Below are 24346 nucleotides of genomic sequence, written 5' to 3'. Positions count from 1 at the left end.
GCGATACTGCACTAATGAGACGTTCACAGCTGCACTAGCATCAGAGTCCGCTTCATGCCCGCGATTGCTTAGGGTTTGTGCAGAGGCCTATGTCCTCGACGCAGTGAAAGTCTGCCATGTTTGGGCACTCTGATTTCTTCACGGTTCATGTCTTGGGGTTCCTTGGACTCACCTATGTTGTGGGTGCACACAGACTTCCCATCGCGGTGTTTTACCTGTCTGGCACAAAGACACTGACTGACTTGGGTAGGGTGCAGAGAGCAGATGGCTTTCTCCTTGCGTTGTCGATGAAGTATCCGGCACCCAAACAAAATGATTAGTGTGTGGACACATGGATTCCCCATTGCTAAGTCACTCGCAGCACCTTGGGCCGCACAAGGTGTTTGCTGGGACCGAGCCTGACCTAGGGCTCACTCACATACTTCCCACACAGAGTATTGCTGCATTGTGGAGATGTGTATAAGTGCTGGGCTGGCACCTAAGTCCCCTTTATGCCCACGTTTGCGGCTCATGACAATTTTGCGACGGAGTTGGCACGGGATTGGAATGATGATCGTATGTCAATTTATGATTGATTCTCAACAGCATTGTGGGCTATCACCCCCCCTTTCAAGGAGGGTCGCTGCCTGGCCCTGCCAACCCTCTGCAGTGTGTGCCTCTGGTTCCTCCTCATCGCAGACGCACTTAGAAATAGCCATAAGGGTGGTGTAGCTATGAAGCGGGCGTGTGGCATGAGGGCAGCTGAAAGCTGCGCCTGGAAACTTTGTGTGCCCTGTGGACGCAGTGTCATGCGAGGGGTTGGGCAGCATGTAACCCAGGAGAAGAGGCAGCGGTGTCACCCGCAGGCAGTGATTGTCCTTGGGTGCAGTTAGTGTGGTGCTTAGTAGAGATGAGCGAACGTACTCGTCCGAGCTTGATACTCGTTCGAGTATTAGCGTGTTCGAGATGCTCGTTACTCGTGACGAGTACCACGCGATGTTCGAGTTACTTTCACTTTCATCTCTGAGACGTTAGCGCACTTTTCTGGCCAATAGAAAGACAGGGAAGGCATTACAACTTCCCCCTGCGACCTTCAAGCCCTATACCACCCTCCTGCAGTGAGTGGCTGGCGAGATCAGGTGTCACCCGAGTATAAAAATCGGCCCCTCCCAGCTCGCCACAGATGCGTTCTGACATACTTTAGGGAAAGTGCTGTCTTGGTGGAGCTGCTATAGGGAGAGCGTTATGAGTATTTTAGGCTTCAAGAACCCCAACGGTCCTTCTTAGGGCCACATCTAACCGTGTGCAGTACTGTGGAGGCTGCTTTTTGCAGTGTTGCACTTTTTTTTTTTTTGGTATATCGGCCATGCAGAGCATTGCGCCCTGCAGTAATACTCCATGGCCAGAAGTGGTGGTTAGGCAGGGACAGAAGACATATATTGTGAGGCAGGGACAGAAGACATATTTATTGAATATAGGCAGTGGGCCTTTGCAAAAACATTTTGGGAAAAAAATCTATTTGGGCTGCCTGTGACTGTCCTCAGTGTTCTGGGTCTCTGCTGGGTGTAGTAGTCCTCCTAATTCATACGCAGCCAGCTAAGTGTTACAGCAGGCTTGCGCAAAATTATTTCCTGGCGTTCCGTAAGCGAAGTCAGCCTCCAACCACAGGCCAATAAGCGGCACATTTAATTACAGCGTTCTGTTTCTGCACTACTGGTAATACACCATGCTGAGGGGTAGGGGTAGGCCTAGAGGACGTGGACGCGGAGGCCCAAGTCAGGGTGTGGGCACAGGCCGAGCTCCTGATCCAGGTGTATCGCAGCCGACTGCTGCGAGATTAGGAGAGAGGCGCGTTTCTGGAATCCCCACATTCATCGCACAATTAATGGGTCCACGCGGTAGACCATTATTAGAAAATGAGCAGTGTGAGCAGGTCCTGTCGTGGATGGCAGAAAGTGCATCCAGCAATCTATCGTCCACCCAGAGTTCTGCGCCGTCCACTGCTGCAACTCTGAATCCTCTGGCTGCTGCTCCTCCTTCCTTCCAGCCTCCTCACTCCATTACAATGACACATTCTGAGGAGCGGGCAGACTCCCAGGAACTGTTCTCGGGCCCCTGCTCAGATTGGGCAGCAGTGGTTCCTCTCCCACCAGAGGAGTTTATCGTGACTGATGCCCAACCTTTGGAAAGTTCCCGGGGTCCGGGGGATGAGGCTGGGGACTTCCGGCAACTGTCTCAAGACCTTTCAGTAAATAGAAAAAAAGAAAAAACTTTCTTTATAGCTGTGCTACAACATTAACCCTTAGGTAGATAAGGGAATAAGCCTCTAAAAAAACCTTAGTTCAATAGAAAGCAAATATTTTTATTCCCCACACAACAATCAATTACAAGTAAATCGTAAAAGCAGCGCGTTTCTGCGTCTAGCTGACGCCTTTATCAAGCTTATAAAAAACCGCGGTCTGACTGGGGCATGCAGACACCTTGACAGAATGAATAGTGTGTGGCACATAGGTTCCCCATTGCTATGCCCACGTGTGCAGCTCCAGATGGAGGTGGCGCAGGATTGGATTTCTTATTGCTTCTGTACAGCATTGTGGGCTATCGCCCCGCCCCTTTTCAAGAGGGTCGCTGCCTAGCCGTGCCAACCCTCTGCAGTGTGTGCCTGCAGTTCCTCTGGCAGATGCACTTATAAATAGACATGAGGGTGGTGTGGCATGAGTGCAGCTGAAGGTTGCGCAGGGACACTTTGGTGTGCGCTGTGGACACTGCGTCGTGCGGGGGGGGGGGGTTGGGCAGCATGTAACCCAGGAGAAGTGGCAGCGCAGTGTCATGCAGGCAGTGATTGTGCTTTGTTGGAGGTAGTGTGCTGCTTAGCTAAGGTATGCATTGCTAATGAGGGCTTTTCAGAAGTAAAAATTGTTGGGAGGGGGGGGCCCACTCTTGCCGCTATTGTGGCTTAATAGTGGGACCTGGGAACTTGAGATGCAGACCAACATGTAGCCCCTCACCTGCCCTATCCGTTGCTGTGTCGTTCCCATCACTTTCTTGAATTGCCCCGATTTTCACAAATGAAAACCTTAGCGAGCATCGGCGATATACAAAAATGCTCGGGTCGCCCATTGACTTCAATGGGGTTCGTTACTCAAAACGAACCCTCGAGCATCGCGATAATTTCGTCCCGAGTAACGAGCACCCAAGCATTTTGGTGCTCGCTCATCTCTAGTGCTTAGCTAAGGTGTGCCTAGCTAATGAGGGCTTGTCCGAAGTAAAAACTGTTAGGGGGGTAGACTCTTGCCCCTTTTGTGGCTTAATAGTGGGACCTGGGAGCCTGAGGTGCAGCCATGTATGCTGCCCCTGCCATTCCCTATCTGTTTCTGTGTTGTTTCCATAACTTTCGGATGTTTTCCAGAGTTTCACAAGTGAAGACCTATGCGGGCATTGGTCATATACAAAAATGCTCGAGTCGCCCATTGAGTTCAGTGGGGTTCGTTACTCGAAACGAGCTCTCGAGCATCGCAGAAAGTTCGACACGAGCAACCGAGCATTTTGGTGCTTGCTAGAGATGAGCGAACGTGTTCTTCCGAGCTTGATATTCGTGCGAATATTAGGGTGTTCGGGATGTTCGTTATTCGTAACGAACACCATGCGGTGTTCTGGTTATTTTCACTTCCTTCCCTGAGACGTTAGCGCGCTTTTCTGGCCAATTGAAAGACAGGGAAGGCATTACAACTTCCCCCTGTGACGTTCAAGCCCTATACCACCCCCCTGCTGTGAGTGGCTGGGAAGATCAGGTGTCACCCGAACATAAAAGTCGGCCCCTCCCGCGGTTCGCCTCAGATGCGGTGTGAGTTAGATGAGGGACAGTGCTGTTTGTACCGGAGCTGCTGTAGGGAAAGAATTGGTAGTTAGTGTAGGCTTCAAGACCCCCCAAAGGTCCTTATTAGGGCCACTGATAGCTGTGTGTTGGCTGCTGTTAGCAGTGGCAAATTTTTTTTTCTCAAAATCGCCTCTGCAGACCGTTGCACCTGGCATTAGGGACAGAAGTGCTGCATAGGCAGGGAGAGTGTTAGGAGTGAGTGTAGCCTTCAAGAACCTCAACGGTCCTTTCTAGGGCCATATTTATCCGTGTGCAGTACTGTCCAGGCTGCTGTTAGCTGTGCTGCATTTTTTTTTGCTTCTCAAAATCGCCTCTGCAGACCATTGCACCCTCCATTGATACTGCAGGGAAAGAATTGTATAGGCAGGGCCACAACACAGTTATTATTCATAGAATATACTCAGTGCTGCCTTTTGGTGGAAAAAAACTGAAAACAAATCTATTTGTCCAGCCTCTGTCCGTCCTTACGGGCGGTGGAGACGTGTGAGCTGCGTGAACAACATTGCTAAATCAGACGCACCCAGCTACGCTTTACTGCTGGCTTCGCCATTTGCTTTCCTTAATTGGGAATCAAAATACCTGCTCTCCAAGAGTTATGATAACTCTGCTACCTTCACGTTCTGTGACACATTAGCAGGGACACAGCACAGTTATTAAACTTAGATAATTCATTCACTAGAGGCAGTGGGGCCTTTCGTTTTCCAGAAAGGGCAAAAATTATATTTGGCCTGCAGTCTTGCGCCAATTTATTTCCTGCCTGTGAAATCAAATCACTGGTAATACAGCATGCTGAGGGGTAGGGGTAGGCCTAGAGGACGTGGACGCGGCCGAGGACGCGGAGGGCCAAGTCAGGGTGTGGGCACAGCCCGAGCTCCTGATCCCGGTGTGTCGCAGCCGACTGCTGCGCGATTAGGAGAGAGGCACGTTTCTGGCGTCCCCACATTCATCGCCCAATTAATGGGTCCACGCGGGAGACGGTTATTAGAAAATGAGCAGTGTGAGCAGGTCCTGTCCTGGATGGCAGAAAGTGCTTCGAGCAACCTATCGTCTACCCGCAGTTCTGCGCCGTCCACTGCTGCCAATCCGAATCCTCTGTCTGCTGCTCCTCCTTCCTCCCAGCCTCCTCACTCCACTACAATAACACCTGCTCTGGAGCAGGAACACTCCCAGGAACTGTTCTCGGGCCCCTGCTTAGATTGGGCAGCAGCGGTTCCTCTCCCACCAGAGGAGTTTATCGTCACTGATGCCCAACCATTCGAAAGTTCCCGGGGTCCGGGGGAAGAGGCTGGGGACTTCCGCCAACTGTCTCAACAACTTTCTGTGGGTGAGGAGGACGATGACGATCAGACACAGTTGTCTTGCAGTGAGGTAGTAGAAAGGGCAGTAAGTCCGAGGGAGCAGCGCACAGAGGATTCGGAGGAAGAGCAGCAGAACGATGAGGTGACTGACCCCACCTGGTGTGCAACGCTTACTCAGGAGGACAGGTCTTCAGAGGGGGAGTCAAGGGCATCAGCAGGGCAGGTTGCAAGAGGCAGTGCGGTGGCCAGGGGTAGAGGCAGGGCCAGACCGAATAATCAACCAAGTGTTTCCCAAAGCGCCCCCTCGCGCCATGCCACCCTGCAGAGGCCGAGGTGCTCTAAGGTCTGGCAGTTTTTCACAGAGACGCCTGACGACCGACGAACAGTGGTGTGCAACCTTTGTTGTGCAAAGCTCAGCCGGGGAGCCAACACCAACAGCCTCACCACCACCACCATGCGCAGACATATGATGGCCAAGCACCCCACAAGGTGGGACGAAGGCCGTTCACCGCTTCCGGTTTGCACCCCTGCCTCTCCCCCTGTGCCCCAACCTGCCACTGAGATGCAACCCCCCTCTCAGGACACAGGCACTACCGCCTCATGGCCTGCACCCACACCCTCACCTCCGCTGTCCTCGGCCCCATCCAGCAGTGTAGTTCAGCGCACCGTTCAGCCGTCGCTTGCGCAAGTGTTCGAGCGCAAGCGCAAGTACGCCGCCACGCACCCGCACGCTCAAACGTTAACCGTCCGCATAGCAAAATTCATCAGCCTTGAGATGCTGCCGTATAGGGTTGTGGAAACTGAGTCCTTCAAAAGTATCATGGAGGCGGCGGCCCCGCGCTACTCAGTTCCCAGTCGCCACTACTTTTCCCGATGTGCCGTCCCAGCCCTGCACGACCACGTCTCCCGCAACATTGTGCGCGCCCTCACCAACGCGGTTACTGCCACGGTCCACTTAACTACGGACACGTGGACAAGCACAGGCGGGCAGGGCCACTACATCTCCCTGACGGCACATTGGGTGAATTTAGTGGAGGCTGGGACAGAGTCAGAGCCTGGGACCGCTCACGTCCTACCCACCCCCAGAATTGCGGGCCCCAGCTCGGTGCTGGTATCTGCGGAGGTGTATGCTTCCTCCACTAAAGCACCCTCCTCCTCCTCCTCTGTCTCGCAATCAAGATGTGTTAGCAACAGCATGTCGCCAGCAGTCGGTGTCGCGCGGTGTGGCAGCACAGCGGTGGGCAAGCGTCAGCAGGCCGTGCTGAAACTACTCAGCTTAGGTGATAAGAGGCACACGGCCCACGAACTGCTGCAGGGTCTGACAGAGCAGACCGACCGCTGGCTTGCGCCGCTGAGCCTCCAACCGGGCATGGTCGTGTGTGACAACGGGCGTAACCTGGTGGCGGCTCTGCAGCTCGGCAGCCTCACGCACGTGCCATGCCTGGCCCATGTCTTTAATTTGGTGGTTCAGCGGTTTCTGAAAAGCTACCCACGCTTGTCAGACCTGCTCGTAAAGGCGCGCCGGCTCTGCGCACATTTCCGCAAGTCCCACACGGACGCTGCCACCCTGCGCACCCTGCAACATCACTTTAAGCTGCCAGTGCACCGACTGCTGTGCGACGTGCCCACACGGTGGAACTCTACGCTCCACATGTTGGCCAGGCTCTATGAACAACGTAGAGCTATAGTCGAATACCAACTCCAACATGGGCGGCGCAGTGGGAGTCAGCCTCCTCAATTCCTTTCAGAAGAGTGGGCCTGGTTGGCAGACATCTGCCATGTCCTTGGTAATTTTGAGGAGTCTACCCAGGTGGTGAGCGGCAATGCTACAATCATTAGCGTCACCATTCCTCTGCTATGCATCTTGAGAAATTCCCTGCAAACCATAAAGGCAGCTGCTTTGCGCTCGGAAACGGGGGCGGGGGAAGACAGTATGCCGCTGGATAGTCAGGGCACCCTCCTGTCTATTTCTCAGCGCGTACAGGAGGAGGAGGAGGAGCATGAGGAGGATGAGGAGGAGGGGGAAGAGACAGCTTGGCCCGCTGCTGACGGTACACCGGCTGATTGCCTGTCATCCTTTCAGCGTGTATGGCCTGAGGAGGAGGAGGAGGAGGAGGAGGAGGATCCTGATAGTGATCTTCCTAGTGAAGACAGCCATGTGTTGCGTACAGGTACCCTGGCACACATGGCTGACTTCATGTTAGGATGCCTTTCTCGTGACCCTCGCGTTGCACGCATTCTGGCCACTACGGATTACTGGGTGTACACACTGCTCGATCCACGGTATAAGGAGAACCTGCCCACTCTGATTCCCGAAGAGGAAAGGGGTTCGAGAGTGTTGCTATACCACAGGACCCTTGCGGACAAGCTGATGGTAAAATTCCCAGCCGACAGCGCTAGTGGCAGAAGGCGCAGTACCGAGGGCAAGGTAGCAGGGGATGTGCGTAGATCGAGCAGCATGTACATCCCAGGCAGTGCAACAGTCTTTAAGGGCCTGGCCAGCTTTATGGCTCCCTACCAAGACTGTGTCACCGCTCCCCAGTCACGGCTGAGTCGGCGGGAGCACTGTAAAAGGATGGTGAGGGAGTACGTAGCGGATCGCACGACCATCCTTGGTGACGCCTCTGCCCCCTACAACTACTGGGTGTCGAAGCTGGACACGTGGCCTGAACTAGCGCTGTATGCCCTGGAGGTGCTTGCTTGTCCTGCGGCTAGCGTCTTGTCGGAGAGGGTGTTTAGTGCGGCTGGGGGAATCATCACAGATAAGCGTAGCCGCTTGTCAACCGACAGTGCCGACAGGCTAACACTCATCAAGATGAACAAAGGCTGGATTTCCCCAGACTTCTGTTCTCCACCAGCGGACAGCAGCGATACGTAAGCAATACGTAGGCTGCACCCGCGGATGGAAGCTACGTTCTCTCTCACCATCCAAAACGGGGACATTTCTGCTTCATCAATCTGTGTCTAATATTCCTCCTCCTCCTCCTCCTGCTCCTCCTCCTGAAACCTCACGTAATCACGCTGAACGGGCAATTTTTCTTAGGGCCACAAGGCTCACTCAAATAATTTTTCAGAACAATTTTTATAAGTTTCAATGCTCTTAAAAGCGTTGGAACTTTAACTTGAACCAATTTTTCGTTACACTGGGCTGCCTCCAGGCCTAGTTACCACTTAAGCCACATTAACCAAAGCGATTAATGGGTTTCACCTGCCCTCTTGGCTGGCCATGGCCAATTTTTGGGATGTACATTAGTACTGTTGATACAGCAATTTTTGGGGGCCCTCGCCTACAGTGTAATCAAATTAATTTTTAGCCCACCTGCATTACAGCTGACGTTACCTCAGCTGTGTTGGGCAATGCAATGGGATATTTTTATGTACCGCCGGTGGGTTCCAGGGAGCCACCCATGCTGTAGGTGCACACTGAGTTTTTAATACATCTGTACACTTCTAAAGAACCCGTCTGACTGGGGCATGCAGTGTGGGCCGAAGCCCACCTGTATTACGCACGACATTACTACCTCAGCTGTGTTGGGCAATGCAATGGGATATTTCTATGTACCGCCGGTGGCTTCCTGGCACCCACCCAGGCAGTGGGTCCACAGGGAGTTTAACCTACATGTGTCCACTTGTAAAGAACCCCAGTCTGACTGGGGCATGCAGTGTGGGCCGAAACCCACCTGCATTAACCCTTTCCAGTCCACTGTGTGACCTGTGAAGACATTAGGGTTTAAGGCTGTACAGCTCCGTTGTTGGTAGACGTCCGTCGGGGTTCTCTTACTGTATATTGCCAGCCTCTCTGCTGTCGGAGCCTATCCTACGTGTCAGCTCATGCAGTACTGGCTTTAGCCAGCATATAGCGCCGTTGTATAACAGCAGAAAAAGAGTAAGCCCCCTAGGAAAACCATATACAAATTGGATTGGAAAGGGTTAAGCACAACATTACTACCTCAGCTGTGTTGGGCAATGCAATGGGATATTTCTATGTACCGCCGGTGGCTTCCTGGCACCCACCCATGCTGTAGGTGCACACTGAGTTTTTACTACATCTGTACACTTATAAAGAACCCCAGTCAGACTGGGGCATGCAGTGTGGGCCGAAGCCCACCTGCATTAAGCACGACATTACTACCTCAGCTGTGTTGGGCAATGCAATGGGATATTTCTGTGTACCGCCGGTGGGTTCCAGGGAGCCACCCATGCTGTGGGTCGACAGGGACTTCACAATAGGGAGTTGTACCTGCCTGTGTCTATGAATTAAAAAGCCCGGTCTGACTGGGGCATGCAGACACCTTGACAGAATGAATAGTGTGTGGCACATAGGTTCCCCATTGCTATGCCCACGTGTGCAGCTCCTGATGGCGGTGGCACAGGATTCTATTTCTCATTGCTTCTGTACAGCATTGTGGGCTATCGCTCCGCCACTTTTAAAGAGGGTCGCTGCCTAGCCGTGCCAACCTCTGCAGTGTGTGCCTGCGGTCCCTCGTCATGGCAGACGCAATTCTAAATAGACATGAGCGTGGTGTGGCATGAGGGCAGCTGAAGGCTGCCCAGGGACACTTTGGTGTGCGCTGTGGGGGGGAGGGGGTCGGTTGGGCAGCATGTAACCCAGGAGAAGTGTCAGTGGAGTGTCATGCAGGCAGTGATTGTGCTTTGTTGGAGGTAGTGTGGTGCTTAGCTAAGGTATGCATTGCTAATGAGGGCTTTTCAGAAGTAAAAGTTGTTGGGAGGGGGGGGGGCCCACTCTTGCCGGTATTGTGGCTTAATAGTGGGACCTGGGAACTTGAGATGCAGCCCAACATGTGGCCCCTCGCCTGCCCTATCCGTTTCTGTGTCGTTCCCATCACTTTGTTGAATTGCCCAGATTTTCACACATGAAAACCTTAGCGAGCATCGGCGAAATACAAAAATGCTCGGGTCGCCCATTGACTTCAATGGGGTTCGTTGTTCGAAACGAACCCTCGAGCATCCCGGGAAGTTCGTTCCGAATAACGAACACCCGAACATTTTGGTGTTCGCTCATCTCTAGTGCTTGCTCATCTCTAATTATTACTCAAAATTCATTGAAATGCGCAAAAATGAGCGATTATATTTATATGCCAACACGGGCATCGTGCACTTTGTTTGAACAATGGATTTTAGTTCACTTTAAATTCATTGTTCAGCCGCTGAAAGACTGAGCAAATACATTTCATTTGAATGTATTTCGCCCATCTTTCAAGAGAGTGCACTATGTTATCCCTGTAATATGTTTACACTAGCCAGAGGAGAATAATGGAATATGTTGGCAGCTATTTCCACAGCTGGGAGTGTGTTTAAGCATAAGCTTGGCTCTGTAAACAGCTCCTAGAGATTGTTTTAAATGCAAAATGTCGTTTGAAAGATTATCTTTGCATGTAAAAGGGCCTTAAATTCTGCTGCTGATCGACACCAAAATCTGCCCAAAATCAGCTGTGTGAAAGTGCACTTTACGAGATTCTCTGCTTTGAACAATCCCTGCTTGTTAGAAGTGTACCTTGACAAAATAACAGTAAGCAGATCACAAAGTATCCCCCATGATTAGCTGTGATCCATGTGGAAAACTGGCTGGGTTTAATTTCCCTGTGGCACCACCGCAAGGAAAATGGACCATTACACAGTCCCACAGTTTCTGGGGATCTTTTTTAAAATGATGTCCAATCTACTGGATTTACCAGAGGTGACTCCAATCAATGTATAGAAACATCTCAAATATGATCAAGAGAATTGGGAAGCCCCCAGAGCTAAGTTATAAGTGTCATACTAGAAGGTGTAAATACTTATGTCAATGCAAAATATTACAATTTAATTTAAAAAAAACATAGGTAACCTTTAAAAAATGAAAAGAGGTTGTCTGGTTAATAGACAACATTGCCCCTATACCACCAACTTTAATAAAACAAAAAGAGTAAAACAAGGCCTTCCTCTGCCATGGGAATCCGGCACTGTAGCCATGCCATCCCTCCTGGCATTCATTATGGAGATGCTGTCACAGTAAGTCACCTAACCGCCTGCTTCACCATCTGTTTTCCTGGTATTAGCACTCACATCTTGGATGCCATTATACCAGCAGTTCAGAATGGCGCTGCTGCTGCCTCTCATTGGCTGCAGCCTTTAGATGACTTCCTGTGACATCACCTCCACAACAAACACCAGGACAATGGCGGGGCTACAGCGCTGGATTCCCCAGGGTAAGTACTACACTTTTTGTTATTTTGACATGCTTGGTGGTATAGAGTCAATGTTCTCCAATAACGGAACAACCCCTTTAACATACTAATGTTGACTCATTAAAGTGCCTATACAATGATATGGTACATTGCATATATTATTGTATATTTTATATATTTCTTACATAATTTTTATATATCTTACAGGCTGTAGAAGATTACAACAAAATCTGGGGAATAATTTGTAAAAGTGCAGTTAACCAAGATGGTCAGTCAGTAACACCAATAACCAAACCATCTCAATACCAACATGAGAAATTATTGCAGTACATCTATTAAACCATAGATCCATGTTCTATCCAGTATGTTGAAGCTCATGGTACTGGAACACCAATTGGTGACCCAATTGAAGCTGCCAGCTTAGGAAACATAATTGGAAAAAAACGTTCTAGTGGAATGAAGCCTTTGAAGATTGGATCAGTTAAAGGGAACATTGGTCACACTGAATGTGCTTCTGGGGTTGCTGGGTTGATAAAAGTTCTTCTCATGATGCAGCATGAAATTATTATTCCATCTCTACACTATTCTAAGGAAAATGGCATCAAAATCATTGAGGAATCCAATCTAGAAATTCCAACCTGCCCTGAGAAATGGCAAGAGGACAGCAAATTTGGAAGAATGGCAGGAATAAATAATTTTGGATTTGGGGGAACTAACGCTCACGTCGTTGTCAAACAATATAAACAAAAATATCCTCAATATCATTCAAAAAGACCGGTTGAACTTTTTATTTTGTCTGCAGCCTCTAAAAAATCACTTCACCTCTCTATTGAAGATACACAACAAATGTTAAGCAAGGCAACATCCTTAACTCTGGAGAACTTGGTCTACACAGCAGCTTGCAGAAGAAGTCATCTAAATCACGAATACAGAATAGGATTTTTGGCCTCTTCATTAACTCAATTAAACCAACAAATTCAGATTGTGAAAAAAGACACTGCTCCAGCTAAATCCAGTCCCCAGGTTGTATTTGTGCTGTGTGGCAATGGGGTCCTTCATAAAGCGATGTGTAAGATATTCCTAGAACTTGAGCCAGTCTTCAAGAAGAAATGTGAAGAGATAGATGAGATGATTAGAGTCTACACTCCACTTTCTGTGGTACAGTTGTTGCAGAATGAGTTTGATGATTTCTCAAGGCCGGATGTAGCCCAGTTACTGCTCTTTACAGCTCAGGTGTCATTAGTGGCTCTACTGAAACATTGGGGGCTGAGGGCCGACTGCATCCTCGGACACTCAGTTGGAGAAGTTGCAGCAGCTCATTGCTCTGGAATTCTCTCACTAGAAGATGCTGTCAAAGTCATTTATTACAGAAGCGCACTGCAATGCAGAGTTACTGGAGGGAAAATGTTGGTGGTTGGAAATATTAAAGTTACAGAATTGTCAAAAATAATTGCATCTTACAAGGGAAAAGTTTGCATTGCTGCTTATAACAGTCCTACTTCCTGCACAGTTTCTGGAGATGGTGAAACAATAGACCAGCTCAAGGAAGAACCAAAGATTACAGTTCAAATAATATATTTCTCCATCTACTTGATGTCAGTGCTGCATACCACAGCCCCATGATGGATCCAATACTGAATGAGGTAAAAGATATGTTGAGGGATTTACAAGAACAAAATATGGAAATTGATCTTCTTTCAACAGTGATAGGAAAACCTGCATCCAAAGGAGATTTCACCACTGGCGATTACTGGGCTAAAAATATTTCTGAACCAGTTGCCTTTCAACAAGCTGTAGAAGCTTCAGCAAGAGATAAAGAAAATGTCCTCTTTCTTGAAATCGGTCCTCGAAGAACATTACAAAGGAGCATAATTGAAACATTAGGAGCCAAGACAACAGTATTATCTGTTATCCAGCCCCAAAAAGAGTATGAGACCATTTTTTCTATGCTGATTGCACTTTTTGTACATGGATACAATCCTAACTGGTGTAATGTATTTGAAGCCTATAAATCTGCTCCATCCACAATTCCAAGATACAGGTTTGATCACATCAAGCAAGATATTCAATTTGAAAAAATCAGACAGGGAAACCAAACCGCATTAAGTCCCAACCACCCATTAATCCACAGCATGAGTGAAGATTTCACTGAGTTCAGGTGTAAAATATCAAAAAACAATACACCCTATGTCTTTGAACACAAAAATATAGGATCGGTCTTTATTCCAGGCGCACTCTATGTGGAACTTGGATTGGCAGCAGCAGCTATCAGCTTCAAACCTAAAGTGCCTTTAAGATCTCTTGAAATCAGTGTAATATTTTCTAGCCCCTGTGTTCTCCATCAGGATTCAGTAGACCTTAATGTCAAACTACATCGGAAACAAGAATATCAAATAATTCATTTTGATGTTCTAACATCACATGTTTTTGCAATGGGCCAAATAGAAACAACTAACCGTGCTCTAGACACGAGCAAAAGAATCTCAACTGAACAGATCTTCCAAAGATGTTCTACTATTTTCTCTCAACAGAGTTTTTATGACCATCTCTTTATAATTGGATTTGAATATGGAAAGATTTACAGACAGCTGGGCAATGTTTATTATGGAAAAGATCTCAAAGAAGCAATTGCCAGAGTAAAAGTGAGTGAAGATGTCAAAGAAACAATGTACGAGTACCACATACATCCAGTCATTTTAGATTGTTTCCTACAAGTGGCAGTGTGCGTGGGAACTTGTACCAAGGAATCTTTAGTGGGCTTTCCATCATCCATAGGAAGCTTGACGATTCTACAGCCTCTTCAAGATGAAATGGTCATCTACATAAAAACAATAAGAACAACCCAGACGTACGTTGAATTATGTGGATGCTTTGTAGATAACAACGGTTTCCTTTTAGTAGAAATAAAAAGTGTTAAAATGGCGTTTCTGAATCAAACAGCAAACAAACAAGAGAAAACGTTTTTCCAAGTTAAATGGACGCAATTCTCTGAAAGCAGAGACATACAAGAAAACAAGTCAAATATATTGGTTTATTCTGATAATCTTGGAGTTGGCGAACAATTATCAAAATATATCCAAAATGGACTGAGCTACATAACCTTCAACAGCTGGGATTCAGATCTACAGGCAGAAAAGCTATTTAACAGTAACTGCAAAGATATTGTGTTTATGTGGGGAGTCCACAAACCTACTGAGCAATCTCTAGGCAATCTCCCCCAATACCTAGCAAAGTGTTGTGATGTCTATCGCCAGTTAATTTTATCAGTGAGGCAAATAAGCCCCAAGCCTACTATCCGGACGGTGACCTTCAGAACTGTTGAAGGCACAGTGGATCACATCAATCCTGGATTTGCTTTTGTTGGAATGACAAGAGCTTGTGTAATTGAAATGCCAGACATTACATTTCAGCTGATTGACGTTAGCTCCTCAAGTCCCCGAGATGTTGCATCGCTAGCCAAGGTTCTCTTAAATTATAATCCAGAGGACCATCCAGAGATCTGGATTAATGATGGTTTTATTTATACCAATGAAATAATTCCCATTGACACTGAAAAGAAAACACAGCAAATAGAATCTTTACAGCATCCTGATCATTTTACCCTGCACACCTCAGATCCCTACTAGAGATGAGCGAACACCAAAATGTTCGGGTGTTCGTTATTCGTAACGAACTTCCCGTGATGCTCGAGGGTTCGTTTCGAACAACGAACCCCATTGAAGTCAATGGGCGACCGGAACATTTTTGTATTTCGCCGATGCTCGCTAAGGTTTTCATGTGTGAAAATCTGGGCAATTCAGGAAAGTGATGGGAATGACACAGTGACGGATAGGGCAGGCGAGGGGCTACATGTTGGGCTGCATCCTAAGTTCACAGGTCCCACTATTAAGCCACAATAGCGGCAAGAGTGGGCCCCCCCCCCCTCCCAACAACTTTTACTTCTGAAAAGCGCTCATTAGCATGGCATACCTTTGCTAAGCACCACACTACCTCCAACAAAGCACAATCACTGCCTGCATGACACTCCACTGCCACTTCTCCTGAGTTACATGCTGCCCAACCGCACCCCCTCCCCCCCACAGCGCACACCAAACTGTCCCTGCGCAGCCTTCAGCTGCCCTCATGCCACACCACCCTCACGTCTATTTAGAAGTGCGTCTGCCACGACGAGGGACCGCAGGCACACACTGCACAGGGTTGGCACGGCTAGGTAGCGACCCTCTTTAATAGGGGCGGGGCGATAGCCCACAATGCTGTACAGAAGCAATGAGAAATACAATCCTGTGCCACCGCCATCAGGAGCTGCACACGTGGGCATAGCAATGGGGAACCTATGTGCCACACACTATTCATTCTGTCAAGGTGTCTGCATGCCCCAGTCAGACTGGTTATATGCACCTTAACAGTAACCGCGTTGGTGGTAATGTGGTGGTGACTGCGGACCTAGTACCACGGTTGTATTTTGTTGGTTTTCGGAATGCGGCCAGGATTAAGTGGGCCGTGGCGGGGGGATGGTGTGGGGGCTCTCGTTGTGTCGGTAAAGGTGAAATTCTTGGACTGCCACCAGACGAAGCAATGCAAAGACATTTGCCAAGAATGTTTTCCCTGTTGGAGGAGGAGGGGGATGTTTTTGAGGCACTACGTGTCCTCTCCACGTGTCCGTGGTTATATGCACCTTAACAGTAACCGCGTTGGTGGTAATGTGGTGGTGACTGCGGACCTAGTACCACGGTTGTATTTTGTTGGTTTTCGGAATGTGGCCAGGATTAAGTGGGCCGTGGTGGGGGGATGGTGGGGGGGCTCTCTAGTAGTGTCGGTAAAGGTGAAATTCTTGGACTGCCGCCAGACGAACCAATGCAAAGGCATTTGCCAACAATGTTTTCCCTGTTGGAGGAGGAGGGGGATGTTTTTGAGGCACTACGTGTCCTCTCCACGTGTCCGTGGTTATATGCACCTTAACAGTAACCGCGTTGGTGGTAATGTGGTGGTGACTGCGGACCTAGTACCACGGTTGTATTTTGTTGGTTTTCGGAATGTGGCCAGGATTAAGTGGGCCGTGGCGGGGGGATGGTGGGGGGGCTCTCTAGTAGTGTCGGTAAAGGTGAAATTCTTGGACTGCCGCCAGACGAACCAATGCAAAGGCATTTGCCAACAATGTTTTCCCTGTTGGAGGAGGAGGGGGATGTTTTTGAGGCACTACGTGTCCTCTCCACGTGTCCGTTCCATGTAAGCAATAGTAGCACTCAAGACAGGCCCCAGTAACAATTCTGAAGCAGCAGTATAGCGGGAGCGCAGTCTTCGTTCCATGTAAGCAATAGTAGCACTCAAGACAGGCCCCAGTAACAATTCTGAAGCAGCAGTATAGCGGGAGCGCAGTCTTCGTTCCATGTAAGCAATAGTAGCACTCAAGACAGGCCCCAGTAACAATTCTGAAGCAGCAGTATAGCGGGAGCGCAGTCTTCGTTCCATGTAAGCAATAGTAGCACTCAAGACAGGCCCCAGTAACAATTCTGAAGCAGCAGTATAGCGGGAGCGCAGTCTTCGTTCCATGTAAGCAATAGTAGCACTCAAGACAGGCCCCAGTAACAATTCTGAAGCAGCAGTATAGCGGGAGCGCAGTCTTCGTTCCATTTCAGTAGCCTTAGTATAGCCAAGGCACAAGTGACATTTATGTAGCTAAACTGTAGGCCAACCCCACACACCTTTCTGTACCATGAGTGCAGGCGAAGAACATAGAAATTACTATGATTACACTGTAGGTGAGGGCCCCAAAAAATTGGTGTACCAACAGTACTAATGTACCTCAGTAAAAATTGGCCATGCCCAATCAAGATGGCAGGTGAATCGCTTTGGTTAATGTGGCTTAAGTGGTAACTAGGCCTGGAGGCAGCCCAGTGTAACGAAAAATTGGTTCAAGTTAAAGTTCCAACGCTTTTAAGCTAATTGAAACTTAGAAAAATTGTTCAGAAAAATTATTTGAGTGAGCCTTGTGGCCCTAAGAAAAATTGCCCGTTCAGCGTGATTACGTGAGGTTTCAGGAGGAGGAGCAGGAGGAGGAGGAGGAGGAATATTAGACACAGATTGATGAAGCAGAAATGTCCCCGTTTTGGATGGTGAGAGAGAACGTAGCTTCCATCCGCGGGTGCAGCCTACGTATTGCTTACGTATCGCTGCTGTCCGCTGGTGGAGAACAGAAGTCTGGGGAAATCCAGCCTTTGTTCATCTTGATGAGTGTTAGCCTGTCGGCACTGTCGGTTGACAAGCGGCTACGCTTATCGGTGATGATTCCCCCAGCCGCACTAAACACCCTCTCCGACAAGACGCTAGCCGCAGGACAAGCAAGCACCTCAAGGGCATACAGGGCTAGTTCAGGCCACGTGTCCAGCTTCGACACCCAGTAGTTGTAGGGGGCAGAGGCGTCACCAAGGATGGTCGTGCGATCCGCTACGTACTCCCTCACCATCCTTTTGCAGTGCTCCCGCCGACTCAGCCGTGACTGGGGAGCGGTGACACAGTCTTGGTGGGGAGCCATAAAGCTGGCCAGGCCCTTAAAGACTGTTGCACTGCCTGGGATGTACATGCTGCTCGATCTACGCACATCCCCTGCAACATGGCCCTCGGAACTGCGCCTTCTGCCACTAGCGCTGTCGGCTGGGAATTTTACCATCAGCTTGTCCGCAAGGGTCCTGTGGTATAGCAACACTCTCGAACCCCTTTCCTCTTCGGGAATCAGAGTGGGCAGGTTCTCCTTATACCGTGGATCGAGCAGTGTGTACACCCAGTAATCCGTAGTGGCCAGAATGCGTGCAACGCGAGGGTCACGAGAAAGGCATCCTAACATGAAGTCAGCCATGTGTGCCAGGGTACCTGTACGCAACACATGGCTGTCTTCACTAGGAAGATCACTTTCAGGATCCTCCTCCTCCTCCTCCTCCTCCTCAGGCCATACACGCTGAAAGGATGACAGGCAATCAGCCGGTGTACCGTCAGCAGCGGGCCAAGCTGTCTCTTCCCCCTCCTCCTCATCCTCCTCATGCTCCTCCTCCTCCTCCTGTACGCGCTGAGAAATAGACAGGAGGGTGCCCTGACTATCCAGCGGCATACTGTCTTCCCCCGCCCCCGTTTCCGAGCGCAAAGCAGCTGCCTTTATGGTTTGCAGGGAATTTCTCAAGATGCATAGCAGAGGAATGGTGACGCTAATGATTGTAGCATCGCCGCTCACCACCTGGGTAGACTCCTCAAAATTACCAAGGACATGGCAGATGTCTGCCAACCAGGCCCACTCTTCTGAAAGGAATTGAGGAGGCTGACTCCCACTGCGCCGCCCATGTTGGAGTTGGTATTCGACTATAGCTCTACGCTGTTCATAGAGCCTGGCCAACATGTGGAGCGTAGAGTTCCACCGTGTGGGCACGTCGCACAGCAGTCGGTGCACTGGCAGCTTAAAGTGATGTTGCAGGGTGCGCAGGGTGGCAGCGTCCGTGTGGGACTTGCGGAAATGTGCGCAGAGCCGGCGCGCCTTTACGAGCAGGTCTGACAAGCGTGGGTAGCTTTTCAGAAAGCGCTGAACCACCAAATTAAATACGTGGGCCAGGCATGGCACGTGCGTGAGGCTGCCGAGCTGCAGAGCCGCCACCAGGTTACGGCCGTTGTCACACACGACCATGCCCGGTTGGAGGCTCAGCGGCGCAAGCCAGCGGTCCGTCTGCTGTGTCAGACCCTGCAGCAGTTCGTGGGCCGTGTGCCTCTTATCGCCTAAGCTGAGTAGTTTCAGCACGGCCTGCTGACGCTTGCCCACCGCTGTGCTGCCACACCGCGCGACACCGACTGCTGGCGACATGCTGCTGCTAACACATCTTGATTGTGAGACAGAGGAGGAGGAGGAGGAGGAGGGTGCTTTAGTGGAGGAAGCATAGACCTCCGCAGATACCAGCACCGAGCTGGGGCCCGCAATTCTGGGGGTGGGTAGGACGTGAGCGGTCCCAGGCTCTGACTCTGTCCCAGCCTCCACTAAATTCACCCAATGTGCCGTCAGGGAGATGTAGTGGCCCTGCCCGCCTGTGCTTGTCCACGTGTCCGTAGTTAAGTGGACCGTGGCAGTAACCGCGTTGGTGAGGGCGCGCACAATGTTGCGGGAGACGTGGTCGTGCAGGGCTGGGACGGCACATCGGGAAAAGTAGTGGCGACTGGGAACTGAGTAGCGCGGGGCCGCCGCCTCCATGATACTTTTGAAGGACTCCGTTTCCACAACCCTATACGGCAGCATCTCAAGGCTGATGAATTTTGCGATGCGGACGGTTAACGTTTGAGCGTGCGGGTGCGTGGCGGCGTACTTGCGCTTGCGCTCGAACACTTGCGCAAGCGACGGCTGAACGGTGCGCTGAACTACACTGCTGGATGGGGCCGAGGACAGCGGAGATGAGGGTGTGGGTGCAGGCCATGAGGCGGTAGTGCCTGTGTCCTGAGAGGGGGGTTGCATCTCAGTGGCAGGTTGGGGCACAGGGGGAGAGGCAGGGGTGCAAACCGGAGGCGGTGAACGGCCTTCGTCCCACCTTGTGGGGTGCTTGGCCATCATATGTCTGCGCATGCTGGTGGTGGTGAGGCTGTTGGTGTTGGCTCCCCGGCTGAGCTTTGCGCGACAAAGGTTGCACACCACTGTTCGTCGGTCGTCAGGCGTCTCTGTGAAAAACTGCCAGACCTTAGAGCACCTCGGCCTCCGCAGGGTGGCATGGCGCGAGGGGGCGCTTTGGGAAACACTTGGTGGATTATTCGGTCTGGCCCTGCCTCTACCCCTGGCCACTGCACTGCCTCTTGCAACCTGCCCTGCTGATGCCCTTGACTCCCCCTCTGAAGACCTGTCCTCCTGAGTAAGCGTTGCACACCAGGTGGGGTCAGTCACCTCATCGTCCTGCTGCTCTTCCTCCGAATCCTCTGTGCGCTGCTCCCTGGGACTTACTGCCCTTACTACTACCTCACTGCAAGACAACTGTGTCTGATCGTCATCGTCCTCCTCACCCACAGAAAGTTGTTGAGACAGTTGGCGGAAGTCCCCAGCCTCTTCCCCCGGACCCCGGGAACTTTCGAATGGTTGGGCATCAGTGACGATAAACTCCTCTGGTGGGAGAGGAACCGCTGCTGCCCAATCTAAGCAGGGGCCCGAGAACAGTTCCTGGGAGTGCTCCCGCTCCTGAGCAGGTGTTATTGTAGTGGAGTGAGGAGGCTGGGAGGAAGGAGGAGCAGCAGACAGAGGATTCGGATTGGCAGCAGTGGACGGCGCAGAACTGCGGGTAGACGATAGGTTGCTCGAAGCACTTTCTGCCATCCAGGACAGGACCTGCTCACACTGCTCATTTTCTAATAACCGTCTCCCGCGTGGACCCATTAATTGGGCGATGAATGTGGGGACGCCAGAAACGTGCCTCTCTCCTAATCGCGCAGCAGTCGGCTGCGACACACCTGGATCAGGAGCTTGGCCTGTGCCCACACCCTGACTTGGCCCTCCGCGTCCTCGGCCACGTCCACGTCCACGTCCTCTAGGCTTACCCCTACCCCTCAGCATGCTGTATTACCAGTGATTAGATTTCCCAGGCAGGAAATAAATTGGCGCAAGACTGCAGGCCAAATATAATTTTTGCCCTTTTTGGAAAACGAAAGGCCCCACTGCCTCTAGTGAATGAATTATCTAAGTTTAATAACTGTGCTGTGTCCCTGCTTATGTGTCACAGAACGTGAGGGTAGCAGAGTTATTAACTGTGGCAGAGCAGGTATTTTTTTTCCCAATTAAGGAAAGCAAATGGCGAACCCAGCAGTAAAGCGTAGCTGGCTGCGTATGATTTAGCAATGTTTTTCACGCAGCTCACACGTCTCCACAGGCGTAAGGACGGACACAGGCTGGACAAATAGATTTGTTTTCAGTTTTTTCCCACCAACAGGCAGCACTGCGTATATTCAATGAACCTGCGAAGTTTAATAACTGCGCTGTGTCCCTGCTTATGTGTCACAGAACGTGAGGGTAGCAGAGTTATTATAACTCTTGGAGAGCAGGTATTTTTTTTCCCAATTAAGGAAAGCAAATGGCGAACCCAGCAGTAAAGCGTAGCTGGCTGCGTATGATTTAGCAATGTTTTTCACGCAGCTCACACGTCTACACAGGCGTAAGGACGGACACAGGCTGGACAAATAGATTTGTTTTCAGTTTTTTCCCACCAACAGGCAGCACTGCGTATATTCAATGAACCTGCGAAGTTTAATAACTGCGCTGTGTCCCTGCTTATGTGTCACAGAACGTGAGGGTAGCAGAGTTATTATAACTCTTGGAGAGCAGGTATTTTTTTTCCCAATTAAGGAAAGCAAATGGCGAACCCAGCAGTAAAGCGTAGCTGGCTGCGTATGATTTAGCAATGTTTTTCACGCAGCTCACACGTCTCCACAGGCGTAAGGACGGACACAGGCTGGACAAATAGATTTGTTTTCAGTTTTTTCCCACCAACAGGCAGCACTGCGTATATTCAATGAACCTGCGAAGTTTAATAACTGCGCTGTGTCCCTGCTTATGTGTCACAGAACGTGAGGGTAGCAGAGTTATTATAACTCTTGGAGAGCAGGTATTTTTTTTCCCAATTAAGGAAAGCAAATGGCGAACCCAGCAGTAAAGCGTAGCTGGCTGCGTATGATTTAGCAATGTTTTTCACGCAGCTCACACGTCTACACAGGCGTAAGGACGGACACAGGCTGGACAAATAGATTTGTTTTCAGTTTTTTCCCACCAACAGGCAGCACTGCGTATATTCAATGAACCTGCGAAGTTTAATAACTGCGCTGTGTCCCTGCTTATGTGTCACAGAACGTGAGGGTAGCAGAGTTATTATAACTCTTGGAGAGCAGGTATTTTTTTTCCCAATTAAGGAAAGCAAATGGCGAACCCAGCAGTAAAGCGTAGCTGGCTGCGTATGATTTAGCAATGTTTTTCACGCAGCTCACACGTCTCCACAGGCGTAAGGACGGACACAGGCTGGACAAATAGATTTGTTTTCAGTTTTTTCCCACCAACAGGCAGCACTGCGTATATTCAATGAACCTGCGAAGTTTAATAACTGCGCTGTGTCCCTGCTTATGTGTCACAGAACGTGAGGGTAGCAGAGTTATTATAACTCTTGGAGAGCAGGTATTTTTTTTCCCAATTAAGGAAAGCAAATGGCGAACCCAGCAGTAAAGCGTAGCTGGCTGCGTATGATTTAGCAATGTTTTTCACGCAGCTCACACGTCTACACAGGCGTAAGGACGGACACAGGCTGGACAAATAGATTTGTTTTCAGTTTTTTCCCACCAACAGGCAGCACTGCGTATATTCAATGAACCTGCGAAGTTTAATAACTGCGCTGTGTCCCTGCTTATGTGTCACAGAACGTGAGGGTAGCAGAGTTATTATAACTCTTGGAGAGCAGGTATTTTTTTTCCCAATTAAGGAAAGCAAATGGCGAACCCAGCAGTAAAGCGTAGCTGGCTGCGTATGATTTAGCAATGTTTTTCACGCAGCTCACACGTCTACACAGGCGTAAGGACGGACACAGGCTGGACAAATAGATTTGTTTTCAGTTTTTTCCCACCAACAGGCAGCACTGCGTATATTCAATGAACCTGCGAAGTTTAATAACTGCGCTGTGTCCCTGCTTATGTGTCACAGAACGTGAGGGTAGCAGAGTTATTATAACTCTTGGAGAGCAGGTATTTTTTTCCCCAATTAAGGAAAGCAAATGGCGAACCCAGCAGTAAAGCGTAGCTGGCTGCGTATGATTTAGCAATGTTTTTCACGCAGCTCACACGTCTACACAGGCGTAAGGACGGACACAGGCTGGACAAATAGATTTCTTTTCAGTTTTTTCCCACCAACAGGCAGCACTGCGTATATTCAATGAACCTGCGAAGTTTAATAACTGCGCTGTGTCCCTGCTTATGTGTCACAGAACGTGAGGGTAGCAGAGTTATTATAACTCTTGGAGAGCAGGTATTTTTTTTCCCAATTAAGGAAAGCAAATGGCGAACCCAGCAGTAAAGCGTAGCTGGCTGCGTATGATTTAGCAATGTTTTTCACGCAGCTCACACGTCTCCACAGGCGTAAGGACGGACACAGGCTGGACAAATAGATTTGTTTTCAGTTTTTTCCCACCAACAGGCAGCACTGCGTATATTCAATGAACCTGCGAAGTTTAATAACTGCGCTGTGTCCCTGCTTATGTGTCACAGAACGTGAGGGTAGCAGAGTTATTATAACTCTTGGAGAGCAGGTATTTTTTTTCCCAATTAAGGAAAGCAAATGGCGAACCCAGCAGTAAAGCGTAGCTGGCTGCGTATGATTTAGCAATGTTTTTCACGCAGCTCACACGTCTACACAGGCGTAAGGACGGACACAGGCTGGACAAATAGATTTGTTTTCAGTTTTTTCCCACCAACAGGCAGCACTGCGTATATTCAATGAACCTGCGAAGTTTAATAACTGCGCTGTGTCCCTGCTTATGTGTCACAGAACGTGAGGGTAGCAGAGTTATTATAACTCTTGGAGAGCAGGTATTTTTTTCCCCAATTAAGGAAAGCAAATGGCGAACCCAGCAGTAAAGCGTAGCTGGCTGCGTATGATTTAGCAATGTTTTTCACGCAGCTCACACGTCTCCACAGGCGTAAGGACGGACACAGGCTGGACAAATAGATTTCTTTTCAGTTTTTTCCCACCAACAGGCAGCACTGCGTATATTCAATGAACCTGCGAAGTTTAATAACTGCGCTGTGTCCCTGCTTATGTGTCACAGAACGTGAGGGTAGCAGAGTTATTATAACTCTTGGAGAGCAGGTATTTTTTTTCCCAATTAAGGAAAGCAAATGGCGAACCCAGCAGTAAAGCGTAGCTGGCTGCGTATGATTTAGCAATGTTTTTCACGCAGCTCACACGTCTCCACAGGCGTAAGGACGGACACAGGCTGGACAAATAGATTTGTTTTCAGTTTTTTCCC

At 49.6% G+C, this 24346-nt stretch overlaps 1 protein-coding gene across 1 annotated transcript in view; it reads left to right on the top strand.

Annotated features, from left to right (window-relative positions):
• LOC136590905 (mycocerosic acid synthase-like polyketide synthase) overlaps positions 1 to 24346 on the top strand; it is a 157979-nt gene that overhangs the window by 129874 nt on the left and 3759 nt on the right. Inside the window, 2 exon segments of the mRNA XM_066588427.1 lie at positions 11550 to 12891; positions 12894 to 14961. Of these exon segments, the coding sequence (XP_066444524.1) occupies positions 11550 to 12891; positions 12894 to 14961 (3410 nt within the window).

Source organism: Eleutherodactylus coqui, unplaced genomic scaffold, assembly GCF_035609145.1.
Source record: "Eleutherodactylus coqui strain aEleCoq1 unplaced genomic scaffold, aEleCoq1.hap1 HAP1_SCAFFOLD_53, whole genome shotgun sequence".
NCBI classification, from domain to species: Eukaryota; Metazoa; Chordata; class Amphibia; order Anura; family Eleutherodactylidae; genus Eleutherodactylus; species Eleutherodactylus coqui.
This window is presented reverse-complemented; position numbering and strand designations above follow the sequence as displayed.